This window comes from Chionomys nivalis, chromosome 19 (assembly GCF_950005125.1).
Source record: "Chionomys nivalis chromosome 19, mChiNiv1.1, whole genome shotgun sequence".
NCBI lineage: Eukaryota > Metazoa > Chordata > Mammalia > Rodentia > Cricetidae > Chionomys > Chionomys nivalis.
The window spans coordinates 32,510,012-32,530,872 of NC_080104.1; the positions used below are offsets into that span (position 1 = coordinate 32,510,012).

Sequence of the window (20,861 nt, forward strand, 5' to 3'; positions counted from 1 at the left end):
ATCAAAGCACATGCAGCCTTACCTGGGACTTTAGAAGAAGCCCTCCAAGGTCCTCTGACTTGTCAGTGATTTCTCATGAGTCTTGTACAGAAAAATTGCCAAAGCAAAGGACTCCTGTCTCTGTCCCTGACCTGCACCTGAATCCTTCCCTGAGTAGCTCTGCACTCAGGCTAAGAAGATATCTTATCTGGTCCCATAAAGGCTCTTCTGTGTCAGGTCTCTACCTCCGTCTTCAGATGTATAGGTCTTTCTGATCTCTATAGTGTTTTAAACTCTTTTTGGATATTTTGGATATTTTTGGATAATTATGTATAACCCATGTACATAAAATGTAAAGTGTAAAGTACTAATTACTTATTAGTAAACAAGAATGGAACAAAACAGCTTGTGACTGCCATCAGCTAGCTACCAAACAAAATTGGTATTACTGGGCAAATAGCAACTAATAAAACTGACTTAGGGTGTGAATGTATTATTAGTCAATGAATTATGACATTGTGTAAAGACAAATGTGCTCATCTGTATTTGCCATCTAACATACTCATGACACACAAAAATAGCAACTATACAAAAACAGAAAGAAAAGACTTAGGAAGATACAGGGTCTTCATAATCTGTGGAAAAGCATCAAGTGACCCACACACTTTTACTTTAAATTCCAGACTCTCAGAGGAAAGGTAAGGGGAAAATACTTGAGTAAATAATGGCCAAAGGTATTCTCAATGTGATGAAACCAAACAACTGTGAGTGTAAATTATTAAATAAAAGGATTATAAAGATCTACTATGCCATTAAATTAATGTCAATGAAATTAGAAAATTCCTGCACTAGAGAGATGGCTCAGTGGTTAAGAGCACTGCCTACTCTTCCAAAGGTTCTGAGTTCAATTCCCAGCAATCACATGGTGGCTCACAACCATCTGTAATGAGATCTGGTGCCCTCTTCTGGCCTACAGGCATACATGCCGACAGAATACTGAGAATATTGTATACATAATAAATAAATAAATCTTTTTAAAAAAGAAATTAGAAAATTCCCAAAAAGCACAAACTATTAAAATGAACATAAGAGAAACAGAATAGGCCCATAACAAAAAGAGTCTGACTAGAAATTTAGAAACTTCCCACCAAAAACAGGTTCAGGTGGCTTTAGCATTGAATCTACCAAACCTTTAAAGACTTGGCCCCAATTATATACAAACTCTTACAAAAACTGGAATCAAAGGGAACGTTTCCAAGTTATTATATACTAAAACCATACAGATTGTCATAAGAAAAAAAATACTAGAAAACCAAATGTTAACACCAAAAAGAATAATAATTATACATGATGATCAAGTAGGATTTCTCTTAGGGGTGCAAAATTATACTTGATACCATGAATAAAATTTAATCCAATATGGATCGAAGACATGAAAGAAATTGGGGTAGCTGGTTGTGATAGCTAATGGGCACATTGTATCTTTTAAAGATGATGGAAATGTTCAAAAGTGCTCATTTTTACAAGATCATAATTCTAAATATTCTAAATACCACAGAATATACTTTAAATATGAGAACTTTATGACATAGATATCATTCTCAATAAAGGTATTACAAAAAGCTGTATATGTGTAAGGTTGCAAGCCTGGTGTGGTGGTACATGCCTGTAATCCGGGAGACATAAGCAGGAATATCATGTGTTCAAGGTCAGCTTGAGCTATACACTGAGATACTATCTCAAAGAAAAGACAGAACCCATCACGTCCTCAGGGTGATGATATTACTGCTAAATGGACACAATATCAAACTGCCTTCTAAACATGTGTCTCTACATCCACAGATATGTGCAGCTTTCAGTCCTCATCAGAGGAGCACCTCTGTGCAGTGGATAGTGGCCAAATTACAGAGAATAACTGTCTGGAATGCTCAACCATAAGTGAGACATATATATCACACCCTTCCCTTAAAGCTCAGGAAACATCATGGAAGAGGGGGATGACAGACACTTAAAAAATATTTCAGACTTACATTTTTAGAATGACTTGTGTTTTTAAATTGGCACATCATATTGATGGAATATAATACATGCATATAATATACAAGAATCAAACCAGGGTATCAACAGTCGAGTCTCCTTTGATATTAATTTCTGGTATCCATGGAGGCCAGAAAAAGGAGTCAATCTACTGAATCTGGAATTACAGTTGGTAGGAGCCACTGCATGTCGCTCCTGGGAATGGATCTTAGGTCCTCTAGGTGATTAGCAAAAGTTCTCACCCCACTGAACCACTGCTCTTGCCTCTGATATTTAAACAAAGACATATGAAGCAAGTGTGGCAATATGCTAATGTTATTACATCTGCAGAACAGAAATAGATCTGTTTTATTATTTTTCAAAAATTTGATTCTTTTTGTTTGAAACAGTTCCCAATTTAAGAAGAAAAAAAAGCCAACAATTATTCTGGTTGCAGGTACCTAAAAGAACCAAGGTGGATAAGAAAATAAGAGGCTATATATAATTTACAGTGCATTACATAATTAAACTGCTTGTCAATATATTAAACTTATGAAAAGTCAAAGAAAGCTCCCTTAAATATGATACGGGATGTACTGTAAGCACATTTCAACAAACTTACTTGCTCAACCTCTCTGTTAAGGGCATCAACTTTTTCTTTTAATCTGTTGCCCTCTGCTTCAGCAGTGATAAGTTCCAATTTGAGGGTATTGTTATCTGCCTCTGATTGACGGGCTTTATTTTCCCAGTTTTCAGCATCTTCGTTGGCTTTTCGGAGTTGTTCCATTATTTGCCGGTTCTCAGATTCCTAAAAAGCAAATCTCGGGTATTATTGTCAAACTTTAAAGGTAAATAACATAAAGTGTTTATTAAACACTGTATCTGGACCCCTGGGAAATCACTCACAAATAATTTTGAAAAGATCCTACTTACCCTAACCTAGAAAGATGGCCATCCTGTTAGGAACATAAAGAAGTACTACTCCACCTGCTCCCACAGGTACCCACTCAGGAGAGTGTCCTTATCTTCAGGACTTGGACAAAATGTTCTTGTGCTTCTTAAGAGAGTCTTACCCCATGACTGTTGACCGACTCCAGCGGCTCTGAGCTGCTAACCTTCTCATCAGCATTCCCTTGCTCTCCACCACTTTATTGAGCTGTACTGGCCAGAGTTTCTGCATTCTTTCACATCGTTAAGTGTCAATTTCTGATAAGATTTATTATTATTTTTAACTGTGTGTGTGGGTGCACGTGCATGTTGCATGCTGGTGCCATTAGAAACCAGAGGTTTGGGGTCCCCTGGAGTTGACTTGGGTTCTGGACACTGAACTTGGATCCTCTGAACTAAGAATGCTCTTCACCTCTAAGCCACATCTTGAGACCCTGAGGCTTAATTTTCTTGGTCACAGACTATAATCTCTTTTTGGCTTTCTTCTATTAAGTTGTCAGAAACTGCTCAGAAGTAAACTATCAAATGTATGTTAATCATATAACTCGTGTAGAAGTTGTACATACAATACAGGATTGTATGGGCTGTGCAGGGATTGGATCTAGGACTTTGTACATGCTAGGTAAGTGTTTTACCACTAAGCTGTATCTACATTTGTTGGAACTAGATTTTTTAAATCGTCAAAGTGATACCATAAATGAATTAGTTTAAGTAGGATTTGCTTTCTATAGGGAAAAATTCAGTTCCATAAATAATATACTATGTTAAATAGCCATTAATAACTACTTCAAAATCATATATTAGGGGCTGGAGAGTTAAGTGATTATACTGCTCTTGTAAAAGACCCAAGTTTGGTTCCTAGCCACCATGTTGGGCAGCTCACAACTTCTTGTAGCTCCAGCTCAAGGTAGATCTAGTCTTTGCAGGCACCTGCACACACACACACACACACACACACACACACACACACACACACACACATGCACACTCACATAGAACACATGCACAGAAAGAAAAAAACTTTAGTACTGTGGTTTGCCTAACTTGCTCTTTAAACTTCAGTTATAATTTCACTAATGTCAGGAACATTGTCCTTCTTGTTAATACTATATTTCTCTATCAGAAATCCTGAGCTAAGTGAAATAACCAAAGTACAACAAATTAACACCCCACCCTTTCTAATCAAATGTATGTTCTCCCAGTTAAAATTACCTACTAGTAAGAAACTGATTATGACCCAGTTAATATTGCCATCTTGTGGCCTTAGATTTAAAAAGATCTTTTCCCCGTCTATTGCACTAAAGTTCTTCCTCTCAAGACTCAGAAGTTTCAAAGCTCCTGAAGGTGATGGGAACAACCTAGGAGTCCTAAAAATGTTTTACCTCTCTAAGTCCTTAAAAATGCATTTATGTACACTATGAGCAAAGGTTCAGAATATGTTGGTATACAGATATTAAATTATATGTTAACTAAAATAAGCCGTTGAGGGAAGTCAAGTTTCCACTCACGCTTTTAGTCTTGTGTAGATAACACCACATCCATGATAATGATATTTTATGTTAACATAGACATTTTATCTAATGTACTTAGATAAAATTGTCCTGAGACAAACTGTGCATTACAGAGCTGACACACACACATCTACATTTGGGGATCTCTGAAGTCTCTCACACACACATGACTGGTCAAATAGTGACTAAAATATGCAAATTGTTCTAAGAAACAGCTGCTTTAATAATAGTGTGATCCATTCTGCCCTGTCAAACAGTCAAGATAAGCCACTTTTGTCAGTTTTAACAGAAAATGCAGCATTTTGTGCCCCATGTTCTTTAGTTAAGAAGAATCTACTTGCCTTGAGAGTGTACTGTGAATTTAGCACACTGAAATATACAAGTTCTTGAGTGATCTTTTGGGACAGGTTCTTCTAAAAGTATATAGTTAATCTGTCACAGTCAAAACTATAATATTTGATTAAAGAAAGACTTGATTCACTAGTCTGATGAGTGTAATAGATCACTAAGTTAAGTCTTATGAAAACTTGGAGGTACCATGAGCAAGGAAAAAAATGTGCATATGTACCTCTGACTTTAATATGTTCTTCAGCTTGTTAACCTCCAAATTCGTATCCTGGACCTTCTGTTTTATATCATTGAGTTCATTATGAGTATCATTCAATTTTTTGGACAGTGCCTATGGAAAAAAAGATAGCTATATTTGACTATAATAAATAAAAATTTCTATATATAAAAACATATAAACTTTAAATATTTGAAACTGATGATTGTGTAAAATTAATATAACAACGATAAAAACACATATGTGAAAGTGGTAAAGGAACAGAAGCCCAAGAGAAAACAGGCAAAGGACCCAGACAGACAAGACATCATAAGGGGCATAAGTTGGTAACACTAAAATAAACTTCACTAGTAACCAAAGATATGCTAATTAAAACAATGGGATAGTGTTTTGTCTATCAAGTTAGTGAAGAGTTAAAGCTTCAACTGTGCTAAGGAATGGGTATTTCCATGTATTATTTACTGTAAACAAAATTTTCACAAAGAAACTCTGTGAACCATTAACACAGAAATGTATTTAGGCACTTTCAAATATTCATAAAAAGAAGAAAGACATTCTCTGTATTTGAAATATAAAACATTCTATTTACAATGTTTAAAATTGTAAGTTGCTATGAAATCAGGAAAATACATGTTAAAAGTTAACATAACACTAACTAGATGGTAAAGACACCAGGAGAAATTTTTTTTCCTTTTCTCCTTTAAGAAAAAAGTGTTCTATAATGAACTTATATTTCTGTTAAAAAGATGTGATATTAAGAATAAAACTTCCTAAAGTTTCAGTCTATAGTTTACAGAAAAACCAGCAACCTTTCTAATATGACCCAAAGGAAGAAAAAAACTACCTTGGAACATATGTAAATTCTTTTGATGCCAATTTTCTTCTGGTGGCCAATCATAAGTATGCAGTTTAACAAAGCAGGAAAATTTATATCGTCACAAGCTAGTAAGTGGCATTCTGGACACAATAGTAAATGTCTCATTTACCATTCAGTTTTACAGATTATAAGATTCATGAAATTTTCTGGGCAGTACTGGCACATGCCTTTAATTCCAGCACTTGGGAGGCAGAAGCAGGCTAATCTCTGTAAATTGGAGGTCATCCTGGTCTATAAGAGCCAGTTCTAAAACTCCAAAGCTACAGAGAAACCCTGTCTCAAAAAACTTTTAAAGCTGGGCGATGGTGGCACACGCCTTTAATCCCAGCACTCGGGAGGCAGAGGCAGGCGGATCTCTGTGAGTTCGAGACCAGCCTGGTCTACAGAGCTAGTTCCAGGACAGGCTCCAAAGCCACAGAGAAACCCTGTCTCGAAAAACCAAAAAAAAAAAAAGAAAAAAAAAAGAAAAACTTTTTAAAAATTCATGTAATTTAAAGTACATGATAGTATAATCTAGCAAAAAGAGACAACCCCATGTGAGCCATAAATACCTGGTTCTTCACATAGAAAGGACATGGTATAAAGCAGCACAGTTATTCCACCAACATTTAAAAAGTATTTGTAAAAGCAGTGTGGTAGTTTGAATGACAATGCCCCCCACAGGCTCATGTGTTTGAATGCTTGTCCCCAGCTAGTGGAACTGTTTGGGAAGGGTTAGGGAGTGTGGCCTTGTTGGAGAAGGTATGTCAATGGGGATGGGTTTTAGGTTTCAAAAGCCCTGACTAGGACCAATCTTGTCCTCTCTACCTGCTGGCTGTGGACCAGGATGTAAGCTATTAGCTACTTCTCCAAGTCCATGCCTGCCTGCCTGCCTGCCTGCCTGCCTGCCTGCCTGCCTGCCTGCCACTACCCTCTTCCATGATGAACTCTGAAACTGTAAGAAAGGCCCCCAATTAAATACTTCCTTTTATTAGTTGCCTTGATCGTGGTATTTCATCACAGCAACAGAACAGTAACTAAGACAAACAGTATTACAATTTTGAATTTCTATGAAATAAGCAGAAGTGTATATTAAATGTCAATAGTAACTGTAACTCAAGTATCCCGAACTAACCTCAAATTGATTTGCAGCCAAGGATGACCTTGGGCTTCTGGTCCTCCTGCTTCTACCTCTTGAGTGCTGGGACTAGGGGCATCCAGCACCACACCTGGTTTTGTATGGTTACAGGAATCATGTCTGCTCAACAAACAAACACCCTACTAATTGAGATACATCACCAACCTCTTTCATTTGGTTTTCTATTTTTTTCAAAAATAAAATGTTTTTTAAAACATTTTAAAAAGTTCAACTTGAAATAATAGTATTGTAAATGAAGACTGTCAGACTGAAATATATTGCCTTACAAAGCAAAAAGTGGAATTTCCCTAAAAAATTATCATGGTGCTAAAAAGATCCCAAACTGTACCATAGTCTACATAGAATATTTAAATACAAAAGTTTGTAGTCCACTATAAATATGCCCATTTTAAAATTTCTCATAGCTTTTAATCCTCATTTTTTTTGTTTAATTCAAATACTTACCCTTTGGTATGGCAGTTTTTCTAAGGTTTAAAACAAATCCATAATATTCCCATTCCTTTCTCTTTAATAGCTAATACTTTATGTCTGAGAATTTCATCTAGAAATTATATGACATAATCTGTTATAAAAGTAAAAAACAAGAATTGCTAGTTGCAGAGTCTGCTTTTCTACAAGATGAAATGAGGGCTGTGCCTCAGAAGAAATACATATTTTTTTCTTCTCTCAAAGAGTCTGGGAGCAAGTATACCTGGTTTTCTTGTTTGGCTTTGCTAAACTGTTCTTGAAGGTTGTCATTTTCATGAGCCAAGATATCTCTTTCCCTGGCAATCTGACCCAGTTCGTCATTTGTTTCATCCAATTGCCGGCGCATTCTGGAAATATCTTGTTCACACATAATTAGGGCTTCAGTAGACTGTCTATTCCATAAATCAAATAGTACATAAAAAGAGATATTTTACTGAAATAGAATAACAAATTCTCACAAGACAGAAGATGGACAGTTAGAATGAGAACTGAAGGTTTGAAAACGTGTATATTTAAAGGAACCACTACAAAGAGAACATTTATAGTTTCACTATGAAAAGTGCACTAAGTAGATACAAGTCACTGATGTACCTGCATCTCAAAACCTCCAACACTTAACAGGAAGGCCTTCTTCACACTTCTACCTATTATGACTGACTCTCCCCCTGCAGAGTCTTCTCATCTGTGCTCTGAAGAGTTTTTTTTAAGAGCGAATACCTCATCCTTTTCCTTTTAGCCCTACTTTTCAGAGAAATCCTTGTCATGTCCACGACTCCTGAACGATTCTTAATTTTCAACTCAACAAGGATTTAAAATTTAAGAGACACGCCCTTTTTTCCCATGTTTTTTCAGTAGCAGTCCAGCTGGCCTTGGTGAGCTCCCAATAGATCAGCCCCACTGTCTCAGTGGTTGGGTGCACCCCTCATGGTCCTGACTTCCTTGTTCATGTTCTCTCTCCTTCTGCTCCTCATTATAACCTTGGGAGCTCAGTCCGGTGCTCCAGTGTGGGTCTCTGTCTCTATCTCCATCCATCGCTAGATGAAGGTTCTATGGCGATATGCAAGATATTCATCAGTATGATTATAGGATAGGTTCATTTCAGGTTCCCTATCCTCAGGTGCCCCAATGAACTAACTGGGGACATTGCCCTGGGCATCTGGTAGCCATTCCAAGTTCAAGTCTCTTGCCAACCCTTAGGTGGCTCCCTTAACTAAGGTATGAGTTTCCCTGCTCCCCTATCCAACCTTCCTTTATCCCCAATCACCCCGATTCCCCCAGTTCCCCTCATCCTCTCCTTCACACTTTTCTCTCCCCATCACCCCTCATCCCCATCCCACCCCACCCCCAAGATTCGAGAGGCCAAGGAGAATGGCACGGGAACCTTCATCTGGCGATGGATCGAGAGAGAGACAGAGACCCAATTTGGAGCAACGGTCTGAGCTCTTAAGGTCCAAATGAGGAGCAGAAGGAGGGAGAACATGAGCAAGGAAATCAGGACCACGAGGTGTGCACCCACCCACTGTGACAGTGGAACTGATCTATTGGGAGCTCTCCAAGGCCAGCTGGACTGGGAGTGAATAAGCATGGGTTGAAACTGGACTCTCTGAACATGGCGGACAATGAAGGCTGATGAGAAGCCAAGGACAATGGCACTAGGTTTCGATCCTAATACATGAACTGGCTTTGTGGGAGCTTAGCCTGTTTGGAGGCTCACCTTCCTGGACCTAGATAGAAGTGGGAGGACCTTGGTCTTCCTGTAGGGCAGGGAATTTGGACTGCTCTTCAGTATCGAGAGGGAGGGGGAATGGACTGGGGGGAGGAGAAGAGGAGTGGGGATAGGGGGAGGGGAGCGGGGGGAGGGGGCAATATTTGGGAGGAGGGGGAGGGAAATGGGAAACGGGGAGCAGTTGGAAATTTTAATTAAAAAAGAATTAAAAAAAAGAGAGAGAGAAAAAAAAGAGACACGCCCTCCTGTGTCTGTGAGAGTGGCTCCAGAGAGGGTTAAGTGATTGGGAGAGACCCATTCTCAAAGAGGACAGTATCTTCTAGTAGGCTTTCCAAAGGACAGCAGTGTCAGAGAAGGAAAGTCAGTGCACACACTAGCTGCCCTTCTGAGCGTGCACACATGCCTGCCGCCTCCCTCCCTCCTCTACTGCCATCACACTTATTTCACTGCCTCCTTCCAATACAATCTCAACATTAGTGGCTCTGCAGGGAGTTCCAGGCCTCCAGTACCAATCTGGTGAGGCATCCAGTGTCTTGGGGTGGGTTGGTACCAAGTTCCATGCCCTTCTGGTACACAGACTGCCACTTCTGGAATACTCAGCTCCTAGCACGTGAGGCAATTTCCCTTTAATATACATATATACATTCTATTGGTTACACTCCTCTACAGCAGTGGTTCTCAACTTTCCTAATGTTGTTAACCCTTTAATACAGTTCCTCAAGTTGTGGGACCCCCAACCATACAATTATTTCATTGCTATTTCATAACTGTGATTTTGCTACTGTTATGAATTATAATGTAAATCTATGATATGCAGAATATCTGATATGCTATGATATGTGTGTGTCATGGCCCACAGGTTGAGAATCACTGCTCTAGCAAACCCTACCTAATAAAGGTTTTGATATCAGGAATGATTGTAAAGAAACAGAACTGTAAGCACGAATTTCCTTAAAGGGACTGGTGATAAGCTGGGCGGTGGTGGCGCACGCCTTTAATCCCAGCACTTGGGAGGCAGAGGCAGGCGGATCTCTGTGAGTTCGAGACCAGCCTGGTCTACAGAGCTAGTTCCAGGACAGGCTCCAAAGCCACAGAGAAACCCTGTCTCGAAAAACCAAAAAAAAAAAAAAAAAATTCAAGGGACTGGTGATAACCAGAGCTGGCTCTTACTATGTTGGATTACTTACGTTAGGGGAAAAAACAGCATTTTGTCCTATTGAAACATATTTGTTCTGCTTATAGATTTACTTTTCCTGCATATAATGCTTACAAAATGCCCTATCCTCTTTTGTCGTATTCCACACAGCAATACTTCAGACCAGGGAATTTATTTCACAGCCAAAGAAATTTAACAGTTGACTTATGCTCATGGAATCCACTGGTCTTACCTTGTTCCCAACCATCCTGAAGCAGCTAGCTTGACAGAGCAGTGGAATAGCCTTTTAAATATGGAGTTCTGGCACCAACTATGTGGCAACAGCCCAGAGGGCTAGGGGTATATATGTTCTGAATCAGTGTCCAATATATGGTGCCATCTCCCTTGAGTCAGGGTTCATGGTCCGAGAATTAAGAAATGAAATGAGAGTGGCACCACTCACTATCATCCCTACTGATGCACTGAAGAATGTCTGCTTCCTATTCCCACAACCTTATGTTCTGCTGGCCTAATGAGCTTTGGGTCCAGAGAGGGGAGAGTGTTTCAACCAGGAGGTACATGAACCATTCCATTGATCTAGAAGCTAAGGCATCCCCTGGCCACTTTGGGCTCCTGAGTCAATAGGCTAAGAAATGAGTTAAAGGATTAGGAGTGGTTGATTCAGACTTCCAGGGAGAACTTACTAGCAGCCCACAATGAATCACAGTAACAGCATGTCTGAAACCAAGTCTTTTAGGGCATCTCTTAGTGTTAGAATGCCCTGTGACTACAGCCAATGGGAAACTGCAACTCAACCTAGGTAGGATGACAAAAACTGCAGGTCCTTCAATAGTGAAAGTGTGGGTCATGCCCCCAAAATAAAAAGCCCCAGATTTGCTGAGTTTTTTTTTAAGGTGGAGGAAATGCAGATTGAATAGTATTTTATCAGTTATTAGCTTCTGCCATAGTACTAGATATAGAAATCAGAACTGTAATTATACATATTTCCTGGGTGTTGTTGTTGTTGTATGTGCATACATATATATTAAGCAGATCTGTTTTTCTTTCCTGTCTTATATTGTTAGCATGTAATACAACATTGAGTTGCTTTCAGAACTTAAGTGTCATTATATCTATACTATCAAACTTAAGTTGTAAGTTATTAAAAAAGTAAGCATTTCTCAAGGGACTGTGCCATTTTTCTGGAAAAACAATTAGTGCATTTTCCGTTAGACATGGGATAGTTATATCACCTGGACTTATAGCCTTGTTACAGTCTTCATCTAAAATTTAAGAAAGACATTAGATGTGATTGTGTGTCAAGTTGGTAAAGAGCGGAGTTGTGACAGCTGGTCTTAGCAACTTGATGACACTTAAACACCCTGGGAAACATATTCTGGGCACATCTGTGACAGTGTTTCCAGAGAAGCTTAACTGACTGAAGGAGAGCCTTCTTCAAAGTGGGCAGCACCCTCTAAACAGCTCTTCCAGGAAAAAAGTGTTGTCTGGCCCCCACCTCCCGCCCCCACCCCTTTTCTTGAATGTGGGCAGCCACAGCTACTGCTGCTGTCATCGACTTCAACTTCTTTGGTCACTGAATGTAGAATGAACACCAGCAGTTCTCCCAGGAGCTCTAGGCCAACGCTGGCTCAGGCTGCTACAGCATCCGGCTTTGTGGACTGGGCAGTTACTGAGTTCCCTGCTCCTGTAGCAAGCAGATAGCCACTGATGGAAGACCCAGCCTCTATTCGGTTCTGTTCCTCTAGAGAACCCTGCCTAATATCGTTCCCAGCACCATGTAAACCGCAGGATCACTGTCTCCAGGATTAGCCCCTTGTTAGCATCTCAGACTCATCCTTCCCAGACACGTCTACAAGGTCTCATGGGCTCTTTAAATTCAGAGCTAAAGTCATCTTCCCTGAACACTCTCCTGTCATATGCAAGGAGGACCTGGAAACCTGACATTTCCCTCAAGTCCCTCATTATAAAGACCTCATTCCTTCTGTTCCCCCTTACCTCTTCTAAAAATTTACTACCTCTTCATTCTGGATAATTCAATGAAAACTATCTTAAAAATTAAAACATTTTAATAGTCTTTACTTCCCAAAGGATGAAAATCAAGACTCACCTGTGTATTGTATAGGCCTTCTCACATGTTTGGTTTCTTATCCTTTACTCCTTTTTCCCCCAAGACTGATTTCATTTCCTGGGTATGAATGTTTTGCCTGTATTGTGTACATGTACTACATGCATGCCTGCTGCAGGTCACAAGAGTGTGAACCACCATAGGGGTGCTGGGAACTGAACTTGGGTCCTCTACAAGAGCAGAAAGTGCCTGTAACAGCTGAACCATTTCTCTAGTCCCTCCTTCACTTCTCTTACAGTTGAGGTCCCAACAACACTCACCTACCGGTAGTTCAAGAAGCTTCTAAACACAGACTGTGGTTCTTTACCACTATCCTGTGTCAGAAGCCTTTCCCTTTATTTCTCTTGGTGAACATAATCCTCTCCTTTACTCCCCACGCCATCCTAAGACCCTACTAAAATCAGAGGTACTGATACATCAGATAAGTCCCTTGATTTTCACACATAAATAGTATTTGCTTCCAGTATATGCTCGAGTATTTTTAATGATTTACCTTGATGCCTGTTCCATCTCAGCAATGATATTCTTCATGCCTGAAATGGTCTTTTCCTTGAAATTAATACAAATATTAAGTTAAACTTATTTAAAAATCATTTCTACCAAAGCTTAATTAATAAAAAGAAATTGTCCTGTCCCCCCGTGAATTTCATTTGGTATTAAAAATTTATGCCATATTCTTCTCTACACTTTAAAGCTTATAATCAGTGTGCACATTTGTGCTGGTTAAAGTAAATTCATTAAAGGAAAGGACAGTCTGATGTATTGATATGATATCATTTAACTAATACTGTGTTAAAAAATTTATGTAATCATCCAGCTATGTAAGACTCCCATAATCACCATTGTTTAGCAATACAATATTACACCCTAGACAGTACCAATTTACTTCCATATATTTCTCGTGTCATAAAACTTGGGAAAGTGAATAATATGTAACTAAATTTGTTTCTTTTATAATTATTTTATTTTTGAGAATATAATAGTGTCCTTTTCCTTTCCATTTTCTCCCTCCAAACTCTTCCATGGCTCTCTTTCAAATTCATGGACTCTAATTATTTGTTGCCACATACATGTATGTGTATGCATGCACACATATATTCCTAAACATATAAATACTAACTGCTAAGTCTAATGTTATGTGCATGTATGTTTTCAAGGCTGATATTTGGCACTGAATAACCAGTTGGTGTGTTCTTCCCTAGCCTCAATCCTACATACAGAACTGTAGACAACTAGGTTTATTTCTTAGAAAAAAAACTGAGCATAATATATTAGCAGTATTAATTTCAAACACCTGTCCCAGTATTCCAGAGCTGTTGTGAAAAATTAAAATTGTAGAATCATTGAAGATGGAAATAGATTTGGATATATTGCATTTCATGTTACTAGCACACCTAACTCAAAGTGAGCATGCATTATCTTCCTTTATTTGTGTGCCCCACTAGAGTATTTTTAGCTTCTGACCTTTAATAGAATGGGGAAGGATCTATATGTGACAGTATGACCAAATATATTTGGCCAGAATACAATTAAAACATCCATTAACAAAAACAGTTCATCCCCCAAAGAACAAACTTATGGAAGAAAACACATGCACATGTTCATGCGTGCGCACGCGCGCGCACACACACACACACACACACACACTACTTAAAATGGAACATTTGGTGAGTTCGAGGCCAGCCTGGTCTACAAGAGCTAGTTCCAGGACAGGGTCCAAAGCCACAGAGAAACCCTGTCTCGAAAAAACAAAAAAAACCAAACAAACAAACAAACAAAAAAACAAACAAAAAAAAAAGGAACATTTGGGCATTTGGGTATCTAGGAAGATGGCTTACTCTGTACAGTGCTTGTTGTACAAACATGATATCCTTAGTTGTATCCCCAGCAGCCACATAAGGTGCACACCTGTGATCCCAGCACTGAGGTGTGGAGGCAAGGGTATCCCTAAGGCTTGACAGTCAGCCATTCTAGCCAAATTAGTTATTTTAGGTTCAGTGAGAGACTCAAAACTTAAGGTGCACACATATATGAACATGTATGCACATATACATCACACACACACACACAACTTGGACTTTCCACAGGGCAGGGAACCCTGACTGCTCCTGGGACTGGAGAGGGAGGAGAAGAGGAGTGGGGGGAGGGGGAGAGGGGCGGGAGGAGGGGGAGGGAAATGGGAGGCGGGGAGGAGGCAGAAAATTTTTTTTTCAATTAAAAAAAAAAAGTAAAAAAGGCAATTTATATAGGCTTTAAGTAAGCTATGTTTTAGATTTTAAATAAATTTTGAAAACTCCACTGAACATCTAGTGCCTTGATAGTCATTACTTGATTAAGCATGGACTATACTTTATAACTCTAAACAGGTTTCTCCTTTTCTTCATCAAATGGATTTTTAAAAGGTGAGATTCTGTAGGAATATTATAAAATATCCAGGGCAAAAACTATTGACTAGACTCAGTAACATATCCTCTCAGACAAATTTTCTTTTAGTAGAGCCCTGATACTACCATTCCTCTAACCGGACAACTTTAGGAAAGTTAATATTCCTAAAAAAGAAAGAAAAGTTAATATTCCTTGAACAACCTGAGCATGTTCTTCCAGTGAGGGAAATACACTCACGTGAACTGTTAAAACATACTTACAGGAAGAAAAAACGAAAATTTTCAAAGTCTGACTTTTCTTACTCAAAAATCTATTAGTCTGATACTCTATTTTCTAACATTAATTGATATCAAATATCAAAACATTTCTTAAAACTAGGATTACCGCTGGGCGGTAATGACACACACCTTTCATTCCAGCACTCGGGAGGCAGAGGCAGGCGGATCTCTGTGAGTTTGAAGCCAGCCTGGTTTACAGAGCGAGTTCCAGGAACCAGGACTATTAAACAGAACAATTCAGTCTTGGAAAATCAAAAACAAACAAACAAAAACCTAGAATTACCAGGGACTGGTAATACGGCTCAACAGTTAGGAACACTTGCTGCTTCCAGAGGAGAGAGTTTAATTCCTAGAATCTACGTCAGGTGGCTCACAACTAACTGTGTCTAACTCAGGTCCTAGGGATACAACATACTGTTCCGGCCTCCTCAGGCACCCATACATACTTGTACATATTCACACACTAATACAGACATGTACACAAACAAAATTAAAACTTAAAAAGAAGAGCTAAGATTACCAGAAAAAAAAAATCACCTTCTTCATTCTAAGGTGGAGTTCTCCAGATGAGCCTATTTCTGTATATCCATCCTAAACTACGGAATGCCTTGCTTTCTACTCACAGACATTTGTTATTTCAGTTCTGAAGTGTCACTACAGACAACAGTCTATGTAGCTCTGACTACCCTGGAACTTGCTATGTAGACCAGGCTGTCCTTGAAGTTTCAGAGCTCTTCCAGCCTCTGTCTCTCAAGGTTTATAGGAAGGTATTCCATGCTTGACAATCACTTTTAGCTCTCTAATGCTGCCTTACAAATTATTTTCCTTCAAAGGACTGATATTTCATAAAACCTTAAATTTCTTCATTTTGAAATGAATGTGCATCTTAGTTGTCCTTGTAAAGGAACCAAAATGCAGTTCACAGAATGAGAGGAATTTGAAATAGTGTATATGGCACAAAAAATGAGATTCTAAAAGAGGCAAAAAATATGCCTAAATGTGCTTTAAAAGGAAATAATGTTTATTGTTTCAAATATAAGAATAAGGATAATCAAAATTGTGCCTAAAAATCATAAGATCCTTTGTCAGTAAACACACACATATATGTAGACATGCATATATACACAGTTTCCTTCCATGCCTTCAACTGTTCTCGTGAATCGAAATCTAACTTCAATTTTCTTTCCAAGCCTACATTTATGCGTCCACAGGACAGCTCCAGCTCAGCAGTGAAGAGTCACTCTGCCCAGCATGCTCTGTTTTTGTGTTTCTCCTCGTGCACATCAGGACTACTGATGGGCACAAGCACAAGCTCTAGGTCTCACTTCCTGAATAATGCATTTCCCTCCCGGCACTGCAGCATCTCCAGGCAGGTCTCACCATTTACCTTTTTACCAGTCTGTTTCTAGTCTCAGTTCCCTACAGTCCATCTGTCATGCAGATTTATAATTGCCAGAATGTTCATTATAAAATAAAGACCCAGTTGTAACCTCTCACTCACATTTATTACAGCGATATCCAGAGTCCACAGCCAACATCACACATATCTTTGTGACTGAGTGTTTCTCTAGCCATACGTAGCTCCTTGTAACCTAGTCTCTAGCTATAAAGTCTCTGGAACGGTCCTGAAATTCTCCCATGAGAGTCTGTGGACTCGAGTGTTAGTTGCTCTGCCCATCTATCACGCTCCCACTGTCCTCTTCCCCTAAGTCCTTCTCTGGCTTATTTCTAGTCATATTTCAGGAAAACTTAAGGCACGTCACTCCCTGTAAGGCTTCCTAGACCTTCCTCCTCTCCTGGCCCAACCCCTGGGCTGAATCAGATTTGCTTCTGCCAAACTCCAATAACACAGGATACCTATGTCCCTATGGTGCTTATGTCCTTACCTGTACTCATAGTAGGATCTTCCTCTCTAACTCTATGGCCACATTCACCCTCAGTTCTTACTATACCGCCTAGTACACGTCAATGAATACTTGTTGAAAGACTGGATGGATGGATGGATGGATGGATGGATGGATGGATGGATGGATGGATATATTAATGAATTAGTTCCCTTAGAATAGGGGAAAAAACCTTACTCCAATGATACAATCTTTGCTTAAAACATTGTTGTTGTTGTTGTTTTAAAAAAAAAAACAGACTAGACTTGCCTTCATAATCAGCTTATCAGCTAAAAAGGGATTTTTTATCTTTCTGTCTTCCTTGTGAAATCTTCTGTTGTTGTTTGATGAGAAAAAAACACATGGGTAGAATTATCACCCAACTTTATGAACAGGCAGCACACAGCCTACTTTCTCTTAAAGACTGACAATGGCATAAAACATGTGCCCCTCAAAATACCTTAAATAAGCTGGGCCTGGTGGTGCACACCTTTAACCCTAGCACTTGGGAGGCATAGGCAAACAGATCTCTGGGAGTTTGGGGCCAGTTTGATCTACATACTGAGTTCCAATCCAGCCAGGGTTACATAGTGAGACCTGTCTCAAAAAACAAAAACAGTGTGTTCCTAACTTATAACCACAAAGGCAGTTTTAATGGAATGAACATATGGCTCTCCAAGGTGATAGAATGTTTGAAAGAAAAACATCATTCTTACTACTCTATTTCGATTTAGACGAATCACTAACTCATGACAGAAAAGTAAGTTTTAAAGATTAGCTAGAATATTTGCATGCATACTTCCTAAAACTGGGTTAAGACATTTCAACATCATATTTTAAAGTTTTTACTTTCTAGGAAAATCTGAGCAAATCCTACTCTTTTCTTCAGAGTCAATTAACCCACAGCTTAATATTTAAACATTTTATTTAAGCATATCTTGTCTACCAGTTCTCAGAACATACTTTCATTGCCAAACTCTCTCCAAGGGATGCAATATTTTCAGACTTTTTATCCAAACATGCTTGCAGGCATTCCTTTTCTTTAGCCAGATCATTGAGGGTTGCACCAAGAATGCTGATTTCTTCTCGCTGTGCAATACTTTGCCTCGTAAAATTATCTAAATAATCATAAAGGTGTTGTTTAAATCAAGATAAAATCTTTTTCCAGTTCATCAGATTGAAATATTTTCTAACTAGTTGTTTTATGTTTTTCAATCACTTAAAAGTATCATAACCCAAATAAGATGCTTTTGTGATTATAAACCATAGTGAATCACAAAGTTCTAAATGCCCATAAATGTAAAAGCACAACCAGAATGATAACAAAGGAAAGCTGTATGTCAGCATCTAATTAGACTGATCTATGTGGTAGAGAGCACAGGAAGGGAACAAATGAGACAGGTGGAATATCAAAACAACCTATGGATTTTCTCCATTAACTTCCCATCTAGCCTAAAATGACTGTTGAATGTAAAGTTGACAACAAATTTTAATCAAATATTCAATTAAATCAGCTTTAGAGTTAATTGTCTCCCAATAATTTGATTCTTATTTTTCTAAAATTCCTAAGGAGGACAATCATCTAAGGTATCCTTTTTGTGAGAACTCTGACAGGCATTGAAGGCATGAATAATGAATTCGTATGAAGCAGCATTTTTTAAACTGTGGTTTTTCTAATTCTGTCAGAACCACCTAGGAAACACTAATTTTTAGGCTTTCTATGGTCTTATTGAATCAACTTGCATTTTTGACAAGCACACTGTGCCTTCCACCCCACAGTGTTCTAATCCACATTGGATGAGAACTTTGGTCTGGAGTGTAGATGCTTTAGGATCACAGAATTACTTGGCATAAACCTTCAGTAAGTCTGGCTCCAATGATCTTTCTTAGCTTCTAGGAGACTATGTCATATGCCAGAGTTTTAGATCACTCTTCTAATGCTCTGCAAGAAGAGCTCTGCTAGCCCAGACTTCTAAGACAGCACCTACAGTTATTCCTGTCTAGAGCCATCCCATAGCAGTGCTTAAATGGTGATACCATCCCATCACATCATAGAGTACTTAAAAATGTCATGGTCTTTCTCAGAGGTAGGAATGCCTCTCAGGCAACATATGTTTTTTGTTTTTATATCTGTGTATATTTCCACTGAAAACCAATCAATCTATTATCTAGCTATCATGATGATGTCAAAATGACAGAATTTGGCATGCCTATATGGGATTATCTTGATTACACTAAATGATGTGGAAGACAGTTCTTAGTTGGAGGTGGGAACATCCTCTAGGCAAGAGGTCCTGGACTGTATATAAAAAGTAGAGAAAGCAAGCTGAGCAGCACGCATGTATGTTGTTTTCTTCTGGTTGCAAACATAATGTGACCAGCTACTTTAAACTCCTGCTGTCTTGACTTTTCTGCTATTAGGATGAACTGTACTTTGAACTGTAAACTGAAATAAATCCTTCTTCCCTTAAGTTCATTTTGATAGGGTACTTAGGCACAACAAAATGAAAAGAATACAAACATCTGCTTCTTTAAAAATCTATTAAGCACTGTATTCTCCTGTATTGTTTGTTTGGATATTTTGAGACAGGGTCTCATGGTATAGACCAGACAGGCTTGGAACTTTTTATGTAGCCCAGACTGGCCTGGAACTCATGATCCTCCTACTTCAACCTCCTAAGTGCTGGGATTGCAGATAGGAACTACCATGCTAAATTTTTGCTATCCTTTAATTGTTTGGGATTACAAAGAAAATCACTTGGATAAAATGTCCTATGTAAATTGATGTGATCACATCTTCCTCTTCTTTGAAGTACCAGGTCAATTTTTGTTAGGCTTGTGGAAGATTAAATTACTTCTAACATTTGGAATTCTCAGAAAAAATATCCTTCTCCAGGGAATAGCACACCAATTGGTTGTCTAATACCGAATGTCTCAAGAGTCTAGTCCAACTCTTTATTTTGTAAACTTTCTAGTGTGAGTTTATACTAATTAAAATATTTAAATAAAACATATATATGCATATAAGCATGTTTATATATGTTCATATGCACATGTGTGTGTGTGTGCATAGGCATATGCACTCCCCCATCTGTCACAAAGGCTAGGTTGGTTTCACTTCACAATGGCCACTGGCCAATGGGTGGTCATCCTACAATCCTGGCATTTCCAATACAAATGGGTCTCTATTGCTTTCCTGGGCCCTAGCTTCAGGGATTCTGAACCTACCTCTTCGTACAAATGTGATATTATATATATATCATATTTAATAAGCACATGTTTTGTGTATATAAAGTATATACATATAATGCACATATATACAAAAGTGTCAAGACACTTTTCTGTTCTTTCCCACTTTTATTGACTTCTCATTCATTCCTAGACTCACTTCCTTTTCCACAATTAATACTCCAAGATATTTTGGGTCACTGTTAGCCAGACTACCAATGCTAATGTTTATTAATAATTTTTAGACCCGTATTATTTCATTTTCCAAAAGTATCTGACAAGACATCATACCCTCTGTTTTAAAACACCTTTCCTTCCTGCCTTCCAGGTTAACTTCTTGGTTTTCTCCCCACTTCTTTTATTTCTTCTTACTCTCTCTTGAATTCTCCTCTCCTTATTCTCTGTCCCTGCACCACCCCCCAGCTTACTTCATGGTTTTAAAATACTGTGTATATATGGGATCTTACTATATTATCTTTCAGATTTCTCTTTGAATCTTTCTTGTCTCAATCAGTAGCAATTCTACCTACCTAGTTACTCATGCTAACAATCACTAAACATTAGAAGGGGGTTAAGTA

The 20,861-nt window shown here is 38.6% G+C and overlaps 1 protein-coding gene across 1 annotated transcript in view; it reads right to left on the reverse strand.

Moving 5' to 3' along the window:
* The window catches only part of Tsga10 (testis specific 10), an 89,825-nt gene that overhangs the window by 22,983 nt on the left and 45,981 nt on the right, over window positions 1–20,861 (reverse strand). The window contains exons 11-15 of the mRNA XM_057751269.1: window positions 18,019–18,173; window positions 13,003–13,058; window positions 7,726–7,894; window positions 5,023–5,133; window positions 2,618–2,803 (exon numbers count right to left, since the gene is read on the reverse strand). Coding sequence (XP_057607252.1) covers window positions 2,618–2,803; window positions 5,023–5,133; window positions 7,726–7,894; window positions 13,003–13,058; window positions 18,019–18,173 — 677 coding nt within the window. The remainder of the gene's footprint in view (window positions 1–2,617; window positions 2,804–5,022; window positions 5,134–7,725; window positions 7,895–13,002; window positions 13,059–18,018; window positions 18,174–20,861) is intronic.